General features: G+C 34.3%; 1 protein-coding gene across 7 annotated transcripts in view; it reads right to left on the bottom strand.

Annotated features, from left to right (window-relative positions):
- Window positions 1–966: 966 nt before the first annotated feature.
- LOC127009615 (zinc finger MYM-type protein 4-like) overlaps window positions 967–11,961 on the bottom strand; it is a 58,001-nt gene continuing 47,006 nt past the window's right edge. For all 7 annotated transcript variants that reach the window (XM_050882840.1, XM_050882841.1, XM_050882837.1 and 4 more), the window contains exons 17-21: window positions 11,686–11,811; window positions 7,455–7,585; window positions 6,248–6,371; window positions 5,537–5,630; window positions 967–4,370 (exon numbers count right to left, since the gene is read on the bottom strand). In XM_050882840.1, coding sequence (XP_050738797.1) covers window positions 4,199–4,370; window positions 5,537–5,630; window positions 6,248–6,371; window positions 7,455–7,585; window positions 11,686–11,811 — 647 coding nt within the window. In that variant the 3' untranslated portion in view covers window positions 967–4,198. The remainder of the gene's footprint in view (window positions 4,371–5,536; window positions 5,631–6,247; window positions 6,372–7,454; window positions 7,586–11,685; window positions 11,812–11,961) is intronic.

Genomic DNA, 11,961 nt, shown 5'->3' with positions numbered 1-11,961 from the left:
CTGAAGAAATGCAAACTTTTATTTTTCCTTTCTTTTATCAAATGTAAGACATACATTCTTTGATGTTTTCAATCTTTTATCAAATAAAGAACTCTTTTCCTTTCTTTTATCAAATGTAAGACATACATTCTTTGATGTTTTCAATCTTTTATCAAATAAAGAACTCTTTTCCTTCAAAATAATTACTTTACGAGGCAGCAGGGGGCTATGAGGTTTACCACCCGCTATTTCACCCATAGCTGGGACTGGATGGCCATTGACTCTGATAAACATGAGTTCATCTGCCCTTAGAATGGTCTTGTTTTGAATCCACCTGGGGTCCAGCACACCCTCCTCACTGGTCCAAAACAAAACCAGTGGGGTTGCCGGTTTAGTCGCCGACTACCCGACCATGCGGCTGGTTGTACTTGGTTACACGTTACCAGTAGCAGAGCGCTACCTTAACTGCCCTGACCAGACAGGTCATCATAATAAAAATAAAATGAAATAAAAAGTTGAAAAAATTATACTGCCCTAGTGAATCCTAGGTGCCAATACTGATTTAAATAATTTTGGCAAAAACCTTGGTTAAGGGAGCGACGCACTGAAATGTACGATAATTTCTGAAATTTGACGAAAATTAGTTATGTGTTTCTATAATAATTATTATGATGGCAACAGTCTCTCAAAGTTTCGTTGTAAAATCTGGTTTCTAAAGTGTTTTTAATTAGCAAAATAGATAAAAGTATTGTGACCGTAGGCATCCCCAATACATGACTTTAAAAGGCGCACTCAGCTACGCCTCAAACTTTAAATGCTCTATATCTCAAAACTGTTTTTTTGCCAATCAGAAGGACATAACTCTGTTATGCCTCAACCGATTTGAGTGATCATTTTTTTATCACAAAGAAACCTTTCTATTTCTTATGTGGAGTGATATAAATATATTTCGTTTCACACATTTTCCATTGTTCCTTTCCCCTCAAATTCTTTTTTTTTTTTTTTAGTACTTAAAAGTAAAATATTATATGGACAGATGCAGACTAGTAAGTGAAAAGGAATCCACAATAAATGTTCTACAATAGTTACTCCTTCAAAAGAGACAATGAGCAAACCTTTCTCAAAGTACAGCTGTGTCACGGGTCAAGTAAAGTGATGCTTCAATTTTTGGCGAACTTTTGCGCTATTATTAAAGGGATTTACTTGTTTTACTCAGGCAGCACAGGAATGATACTTCATTACAAAAGGATTGTTGCATAAATAAACCAAAGTATGGATTGAATTTTGATGTTCTCAAACAAGAGTAAAGTATGCTACGCTCCCTTAACCAAAACCCATCATTTGAGTTCCATATAATTATTATTATAACTATTATCAATTTTATTTCAAGCATTTAATGAAAAAATATTAGCTTACTAGTATTGCTGCTCTAAAAAAGGCTGAAATACTTAAATATTACATAAACAGTTTAAACACATTAGATGGTATTGGGACCATTCAAAAATTAGGTAATGCCTAAGGGGGGAGGGGGTATGATGAGGTGTTGAGGGTGGTGTGAGGGGGGAGGGGGGGCAGCCATGTGTTGCAAGACATTTTCAGATTTTTTTCCTGTTTTCTTGAGATGTAGAAATCAAGTAAACAGCAAGAGAACATTTTCATTATGAATTTATCTGGGATTCTTTAATACCACAAGAGGTATGAAGCTACTTATATTATTGTATTTGAAGAAAAGAATGGAAACCTTTTAAATTAAGGAGGGTACTAACTGATATTACATTTTTTTATGAGGGGATCTGGATATGTTACAAGGCATAAGAAATATAAAGGGGGAAGGGAAAGGTAAAAAATGACAAAAAAAAAATAATTATAAACAAAAAAAAACAAAAAATTGAATAGCCCCATTGAATTTAGTAAAAATAAAAATGCAATGCATTTAAATTGCTTTCTTTGCATGTATTTACAATCATACCAATTGCAATTTTGAGAAAATAAATGCTTTAGTAAATGTAAAACAATTTAGTATTGCATCACAAGTGGTTATCCTCATGGGATTTGCATTGCTATACATTGTTCAGTAAAACATGACAATTAATCTCAGACTGCAAACAGAGGCTAACCTTGAGGTATAATGGCATTACATCCCAGAAACAAAAATAATTTCTTTTAATAAAGCCAAGGCTTTATAACATGAAAGATGTCTTCCTGGGCTTACATATAAAAACTACAATCAGTCAAAAACAGATTTATAAAACACTCACTCATTTATGCATTTAAAACAATACACAAAGAGCCAACATTAAAAATGTACTAAAGAATTTTTGAGAAGTACTACATGCATATTTTTACTAAGAACATCAAATCTGGTCATGTCCAGCTTGAAGTATCCTCAGATGCCCACTAAGGCTGGTCAATAGCAACCATCTTTTCCTCACCTAAGCCTGTCAGATGTGTGTATCAGATTTTGAATTAAATTAAATACTTCTGTCCATCAATCTGTCAATAATAGCTCAATAATAGCTCTAAAACCCTATTCCCTTCGTATCCTTTGAAGGAGGTGGACATAAACCCATAAATTGTGTCAGCAGGTATTTTGTGTATAAATAGAAGCTCCTCATCTATCTCAATGTAAAATATGGATTAAGGAGTAGTTGGTGGAAATCAGCAGCCTCATTAACATGGAGATCTATGAATGACCACCAAAAAGTAATGGAAGGGAAGGAAAGATAAGGAGAGAGATCCACTTTCAAATAAGATTGAGGTTAGCTAAGGAAAAGAAATCAGGTGCTGAGAGCACAGAGCCAAGGAATTATCTCAATTATATTCATACTTCCTTCTTCCTCTTTGAGCAAAGACCTTTCCACCAAAATGGCTGTCCTCCCCTTAGAGCTAACCCTTCTACCTAAAATAACTCTATCCATCTTTCCCCAAAGTTCATAGCCTCACTTCATATCAATATTATTACAAACAGGTGACTGCATCATAGTCTGCATGAATGGCTTTATGTGATAGGTGGAGGTGTTACACAAGTGTATGAATAGAGGAGAGAACTGCATCAACAATTTATTTCCTATTAAGTCTCTTTTTCCTTGCCTAAAATTCAATATTAGTTCCTCCCCTGTTGCATTCCTTACTAAATGAGTCACCTTTAACTAAGCTCAGACCAAACGTGCTGAAGAAACATGGTGTACATATTGTTCTTGGCTCCTCTGCTGATTGGGTGACTCCTGTGTCTATTTCTCATGATGGATGACAGGAAGCCAACTAAACCTGACTTAGAAAGGTGTATCATAGACACTAAGCATAGCTACAAATGTATAAAGTTGCTGTATATATACATAAACCTATGTACAAAATATGTAAACCCAAGTGAGCATACAGAAAACTATATTTTACTGGCTTGACCATATGGCTGAGCCTGACCCATGGAAATAGGATGGGCCATATTCCATTTACAGTTTGATTTAGTAGTTGTCTAGGCAAACATCAATTTCCAACTCATGACAGTTGTCTAGGCAAACATCAATTTCCAACTCATGACAGTTACTTTGAAGTAAATAAAAAGCCTGGTAAGAAATTATAATTATGAATATCCATGGATATTGTCTCTGCACGAGCTAACAAGTAAATACTTTCCTAGATGACACAAGTCAAAATTATCAGCTAGTACAGATGTTCTAGTTTATATTTCCAGGACAAAAGGGTATCTTAATAATATTTAATTTTGTATTTGCAAGGTAGAATTAGACATTTAATACAAATAATCAAATAATACTATGAAGGAATAATAATATTTATTATTTAAATTATTATTTGCATAATGGTTGGTGCAAATGCCAAGCAACTGAAAGTTTGGATTACACAGCAAATAAGGTGTTAAAATCTCACTATTGTATAAAAAAAATTCACATCATGAATTATCATCATTACAGGGTTTGCCTGTAAATGATTATATGATCATGAGTCAAAAAAACAAGTGGTACATATATTTTCACATGATTTTTGGGTCAAGTTGATGTGTTAGGAAAATACTTTTGTTTGTCTAATATGTGCATATGTCCATAGGACTGACATCGCATCAGGCATTGAAAATTGTCCTCAGTAAATCTGTATACAAATACACATATACATCATATGAGTAATAAAAAATAACCCTATACATTCAACGACATTTGGAAAAAAATAAATAAATAAAATAACATCATACCAGGGTACACTCCAATCACTCTAAAAATGATTCCTGTACTTCTTTGACCATGAGGGCACGATGCAGCATCTTAGAAAGGCTGGCCGGCTGCACTGGTTGACTTGAAAACCAAGTTGGAGAATCTGGCACACAACAACGTTCAGGATAAAGATAGTAGATGCCTTGTTGATATCGAAGGGACTCAGGACTGGAAGTGAATAAAAAATATATATATAATGATATAGTAGATATTTGCAGTAAAAAATTAACATTTAAAGAGAAAATCACCTGATTTCAAAATCTCCTCCACTGGACCCTTGCCACTACTACTGCCTTGCAAAAACACAAATCAAGAAATAGTATTACAAACATTCATAGTAATCTTATAAGTGTCATTGTTGGAGCAAATATATAAAAATTACATTTACTCCTTGTAAGTGATATCCGAATATGGTGAGGCTGAAAGAATATAAAACATGAAAAATAAAGAGGATCAGAAATGAGGTGTGTTGGGTTTCATTTCAAGGAGTGCAAGCAAAGGAAGTGCTGAAGTCATACTCAAACTATATTTAACATAAGTTAGACCTTGTCTCAAGTGCTGGGTCAAAGTCTGATCTCCTTCCTAGAAAATGGACAGTATTATGTTTGAGTCTGTGAAGAGTAGGATGACAAAAATTACTCAAGAAATTAGAAATGCCAAGCAAACAGGGATTCTTTTCTTTTCTAAGTTGGTTCTACTACCCAACCTCAACGTGCACCTTTTTTTGTCATTGCTGAAGGGTTAACGCTTACCTTGTTTTTCAAGATTGTTACTATTAATGAGCACCCTCTCCATGATGTGTCATGGGCTCAGTTACAACCTACTTGCCATACAAGCCATAGTTTACAATCCAATGAATGTGCTCTTCAAACTAATTTTTGCACAACTAACCAATTTTTCCATTCATTTATCCCCAATTTGATTAAAATGTGGAATGTGCTTCCTGATGAAATTGTTTCTCTTGTTGACATTGATAAGTTCAATACAAAAGTCAACACCCACTTGTTAACTCATTAGCTATTATTTTTGTCCCCCTTATATCTTTTTTATTCTCCTTACTTTACTCTCATATTATCACACATTTTTCATTTCCGTGCCTGCTCATCTTGGGGACTCTATTTCAATCAATATCAATTCTTTATTTTCCCTTGCTGCCATTTCATGGATCTCAATAATAACAACAACAACAACAACAACAACAATAATAATAATAAAATAATAATAATAATAATAATAATAATAATAATAATAATAATAATAATAATAATAATAATAATAATAATAATAATAATAATAATAATAATATGCACACAACTTTTTGAGACCATACTCACCATTTTGAGAGGTAGAATTCATAGAGCTTCACAGGACATCTTAGTGGATCATCTCTGTTTTCATGCATTTCATGCACTGTTCTCACTGTTCCATCTATCAAAGAAAATCCAGCATTATATCCTGGCTCTTAAAATTATGCTAGTAAAATATGTTCATATTGGAAAGTTAATGATAATGATAAGATACTTAAATGAAAATATGCCCAATATGCAGACTCTCATTTGAAATAACTAAATACAGAATCTGGTGCTGTCCTGCCCTGCCCTGTGCCATGTTGCATGGCGTGTTGAGCAGTACACTTCCTTAGCCTTGTTTCCTTTTTCTGATTGGCTAGGGAAAGTTGATTATTATGGGAGATGATTTTAGAACTGTGGAAATTCTTTTTCTTGCAGATAGCCTTGAAAAGAGAGGTGTCTTCTACACTCAAATTTATGGTACATGGCTAGTGTTTATCTGATAATTTATGTGTTTAAATCTAAAAGTGATAAAGAGTTCATATAACTAATAGTCTTGATCTTGGTCTTGTCTGGCTGCTCCTAGCTCTGATGGTCCACGTCCAGGCAGAGAGGCACTCATGCATGCTGTAACTACATCAAGACTGTCCCACAAAGTCAAATTGAGCAGTTATAGCCTGCAGCTCAGCACATTTTGCCCACTGAAATTTGAAAATTGTAGCTTTCAAATACATTCAAGTTACTGAACATACAAACCTTTTTTGGGGGTGAAGTACTTGAGGAGGGTTGTCCTCATGGTAGCGCCGTCTGGATCATGAGCAGTTGGCTTCCGCTGTTTGACAATTTGAACAAATGACAAACCCTGATGATCCTCCACTGTCTGAAAAAGAGCATATAAAGTTTGCAATATTATAATGCAACTAAAAGTAGCTCCTATGAAATAGAAAGCTGAGGTTAAGGACTAAGAACCCCTCTCAATTATCTTTTGCCAGACACTTGTTGGAAGGGTCACATGGCTTATTTGACTCCCCATCCTACCTTTTTGAGAAATGACATTATGATATATACAAAGATCAAACGTTCTTTATTCAACAGAATATGTCAAAAATCTTGTCAGCTATGCAGATCCATGTGATTTCAGGCACCTAGTCAAAAAACTCTCGCATTTTACCACTACACTTTTTTTCCATCTCTCCCATACCATGGTAGTTCTTGAGCTATTATTTTTATATCTAAAGCTGAACTTTTCACTGAAATTTTTGATGAAAGCTCAACTCTGGACAATTTAGGGCATATTCCTCCCATCGATCATCCACAGTATAAAAGTTAGAGGTAATGAAAGTATCTCACCGGTAATGAACACAATTACAAGTAGCTGATCAACAGTCAAATGTAAACAAAGAATATATAGTGTAGCCAGCGATAAGAAGCCACAATTACTTTCGTTTTCAAATCTCCAGGCATTCAACATATCACACTACTGTAAACCAAGTCATGGCTCCCTCTACTAAACCTGGGTAATGAAAACATCAAACAGTTAATGAACCCATATAAGCAGCTGGTCAGCTGGTATTAGTAAACAAATATATATGTAGGAAATTTATGGTGTTGTGAAGATGCCTTCAAGTCAGGAAACTGACTATTAAACTATTTCTAAATGTTTAGACTGAAAAAATTATAAATAGTTTTTTCTTCTTTTTTCTGGGAGTTGTATGGAAAGTCAAAGTTGCTCTGACATGTCCTATTTTACCATCTTGTCTAGGAATTGCCCTCCAAAAATTAAAGTCACACTTTTCAAAACAATAAATGCCAAAATGTTATCAAAGTTGGATCCTGGATAGACTGAAAAAAAAAAAGTTGGACAACCTCAGAGCCCCAAGGTATCTTGATTTATCAAAGGTCTACTATACTGATAGTTTAATCAGAATATTTGACTACAAGAGGTTTGTCATCAACTACTCACTTTAAGTTTGAAGACCTTGGTGTTGAAGTAGAAGAGTGTGTTGAGAAGAACCTGTGGCGTGTGGGCTCCCAGCTGTCTGCACTCCCACAGCATGGTCTCTGTTATTCTCGTAACTCCTACCTCAGGGGAGCCTGTAAATATTGAAATTCTTTGGTAACACAGATATGATAATGTGCTCCATATACACGGTCACATGATAAATACATACAATTAAACATAGCTGGGCGTTATCGTGATAAGTTATCGCGATACTTTATCTCTGATAACAAAATCGGATTATCGATCTATCCGCTATTTAATATATTATATATCGGCATTCGTTTTTGTAACCAAAAACTATATATGAGCATTTTTTTTTTTTCCAAAAAAAAAAAAAAAAAAAAACCTTATGCGCGTATGCGTGTTCGGCGTTGTTGTTAACTGAAAAAAAGGAAATATTTCGGTGATTGAGATTCATACTTAGCTTAAAAATCATATCATTTTTTTATTTTTTTTTTATGCTACTCAAAAATCAAATCAATATAGAGAAAAGAAAAATCAAATATATTTAAATGATTATTTGATTATTCATATTCTATTCCATATTATTGTTTGAGCATTATGCAGCATGTTTGATTGGTGTAGGCATGGTGTGTTATTTGGCCATCGCTGTAAACAAAGTTCACTGTATAAAAGAGGATATCAATCAGGAATCAGGACAAAGAGTTGATCCATGTAGACCTGTACAGTAGAGTTATGTTTTTTAACACATTAAGAGTTGCTGAATCTAATTGTAAACATACAGTACCACCATGTTGTAGTAATAATGGCTGACACTCAAGAAGAACCATATAAATACAATGTTGCAAGTAGCCGTTCAAAATGTGTTGTGGCTTGGTAGTAAATAATTGATGATCAGGTTCAGGTTTGAGCAATACAATATTCACGCCATTGAGTGTGAGATAACTAATCAGCATTTAATAGTAGTAAAATAAATGCACGTAACACAAAAATGTTTAAAACAATTTTGTGTTTTATAAAATTCAGGTATAAATTTTAAGGTAACCGTGTTTTTTAAGGGTTTGTAAGTTGCCAATATCGTCATATAGTTTTAATTTCAAAATGTCAATCCATCAATACTAATAATATAGTATTGTTATCGCTCGATCGCGTTATAATCATCATCAATCGGAGTATCGGAATATTAGTTATCGTTATCGCTTATATCGCGGGTTTTATATATTATATCGTCCCATGTTTATTTTTTACGTTATATTTATTTTTTCAGGAATAAATATGGTTATTATCCATAAGGTTTACAATTAAATACACCTATATTAAATCAATGTTCTACTGTATATTTAAATGAATAAAAACATGAAATCAATCTGTGCTTATCAGAATTGTACAGCTGTGAGTCCTTTTTTCACTTGCCTTTTTCTGCATAGTCAGAAGACATCCCAAATGAAAGCATTGAAAAAAAAAATGTTAGCAGTTTTGTTCTGATTTCGCATCATGTAAATAAAAAATTCCAAAGGGAGGAGTTCACAAACCCCTGCCTTTGGCCCTTGACCATTTTAAACGCCTTTTACAATAGGAAAGGAATACAAAGACTTATTCTTGCTAGTAAATACTGATGCAATTTTTTTTTTGGGGGGGGGAGTGAAGTTTATAACTTTGAAGTGGGTACTACTTTTCTGGGCACATGAATTTATTGCTCAGCTGAACATATTGCCACCCTGACTGAGGCACAATGGACATACAAATCAATGAACCCCTGCGATGCACATTTACCATAAAATTTGTCTTCTCTCTCTTATGCCATTAGTCTCTCTGCCACAGCATCACAAGCTCAATCTTTTGTGTGCATACTCCTGTGCTAGTCAATATCATTACTTCTGTACCATCCTTCCTCAAAATGTTATATCCAAACCAGCCCAGTCCTCTTGTATTAATATCACCACCACTATATATAAAAAAATAATAATAATAAACTTTTCTCCTATGTTCTAATAACATTCTTCTTAGTTTCATCTCGTAGATAACTGCTAGAGTTCTTGCCTCTCCTCTACCTTTAAATCTTCGTTTACCATGATGTTTTTTTTATATTTCTTGGTCATTTAACCCTTTCATTGCTAGACGCTCGCAGCGAGCATTAGGCATATTTGCTGGCGGTGCTAAACGCTCGCTGCGAGCTCCACCTACACTCAAATCTCCCGCGTATGAGAGTGTTCCAACACTAATTCTCACAACACAGGATTGCCAATTGAGTGGGTTCTTCACAAAATTTGGTGGAAAATCATATCAGCCCAGCGCGGCAAATCTACGGACAAGTAACTGGTGGATGCTCTTGCCCAATATAGCGGCATTTTTGCATAGCTTCACCTATCACCTGACTGATTCTTTGACCAAATAGTTGTAAATATTGCAGTTGGCAATACTCCCTTGCCAGAATCTGAAGGAGAGATGTCCACAGTTCTCTCAATATGGCTGATCATCCCGCCCGCGCCGACGTAAGTGTTAACATTCAACACTCCCTGAACGTGCATGTACGTTCATAAGAGAGGCATACATAACAGACTCCTATAGATCTGGAACTTCTCTTTCCATTGATGTTTTTGGTTTTTAGCTGTGCTGAATAGTTTTTGAGATACAGAGGTTAAAAGAGACCCCCCCATTGGGCTGCCTGACTGCGCCTGAGGGGATAGTCGCGTCCCGTCCCGCGCGCAAGGAAAGGGTTAATCTCCATGTTGCATGTATGACCTCAGCAGCTGTGGTTATTGTCGCAGGCAATGCCAAGGCACCAAACACTGTGTTCTGTTTGTGGCTTGGTGCTGTGTGACCATCCATAGATATGCTTACTGAATGTGAGCAGACCATTCCATGTTTTGTAAACTTATCTATACTGACATGAGTGTTAATGTTAGATTTTTGTTCATCTATTTATTTATTAATCTAATTATATTTATTTATTCATTTATTCTTTTCATTTTATTCTATTCTCTATTTTATTCATTTGTGTATTATTTCATTTTATTTACCTATCTATTTTTTATGTATTTCTATTTTTCATTTTATTTCATATTTGTTTCATGGGAAATAATTTTAAGTTGTGGCTTATAGGTTTTCAAATAATGTTTTTTTCTGTAATTTTACAGATGGCATACCAAAATGTATTGAAAGACACTCTTTTCATGTTTACATATTTTGGGCTATCTTTGTCATGGAATTTTGCATTGAGCTCCAACAATGACTCAGTAATCCTCCAAACCACCCAGCAGGAAGCAGCAAAAACTCTTCCTTAGACAATCTCAGCTTCATCCTTCCCATGTTTTCTTGTCCTTAGAGGGCCCTTGACCCATCCTTCCCATGTTTATATCCATCCTTCACATGTTTATATATGTAAATAAATGTATAGGCTAATACTTATTATATATTTTTTTCAGGTATCAAACAAGTAATTCCATTGATATAATACTTCCATTTTGTGCAAAACTGATCATTTAGAACTTTCTTTGAAATCTATCTTGCATTTAAAATGACATCCTATTGTACATGACAAAACAATTAGGCAATAATGATTGTTTTTTGGGGAGTGGAGTAAATTTAAAGCATGTTTGTCATAAAAAATAAGACAAATGAACATGACAGGGGAACCAAATAAACTTACACTAATTATGTGCTGACTCAGTGTTATTCAATGAAAGTTATTAGTTTGATACTCGAGAGAATACTTATCAATAAATATATTGTTACTGACATAATAACAAGTGGAAAGTGTGGAGGTGTTATGTATTCTTTGAAGTAAGCCATTTCATCCATCTTTGGAAGAGATTTGGAAACACACACAAAAAAAAATTAATTAAAGTGGAATGGAACAATTGTGAGAAGCTAATGGGGATAAGAGTGAGTAAGAGAAGGCTGGCAGAGACCATAAACAAAATGGATGTGTGTGTGTGTGGAAAGAAATAGGAAAAAAATAAAAAATAAAGACAAGTGGACATAGCTTGAAAAGACAGCTTACTTAAATATCTTACACACATCAAAAAAATTATCTTCTTGTTATTTCAAAAGTCTGAATTCCTTGTTTTAAGAAGTATTAAATTTAGACTGACAGTGATTACAATAATAATTTGAAGAAAGGAATGAGAGTTGAACTTGCGAGAAATTACATGATGATTGATTATAATTACTGGGGCGTTCTTTGTTGGCGCCGCAACTAATTACATGATGAAGTTATGGATGAACTTACTTGGTGGGACAGGTACACTCAGAAAAGTTTTCGTTATTTCATCAAAACTGTTGGTGAGTTTCTCAAATCCAAAGTCCATGAATATGCAGTCAGTTCTCCCACTATCAAAAAGATGTTGCTGAATCCCTGTAAAGAACATGAAACTCTTGAATCATATAAAGTAAATGATTGGTAAGTTTCACAAACATCAACATTTTTTATTTGTATTTTTTTGTAATTTACAGAATCCTTTTCATTATTCATGACTACCTCCGCTGAAAAATTTTGACACTGCAT

This window comes from Eriocheir sinensis, chromosome 41, assembly GCF_024679095.1.
Source record: "Eriocheir sinensis breed Jianghai 21 chromosome 41, ASM2467909v1, whole genome shotgun sequence".
In the NCBI taxonomy this organism is placed as follows: domain Eukaryota; kingdom Metazoa; phylum Arthropoda; class Malacostraca; order Decapoda; family Varunidae; genus Eriocheir; species Eriocheir sinensis.
The sequence above is the reverse complement of the archived record's forward strand: the minus strand, read 5'-3'. Positions and strand labels throughout refer to the sequence as shown.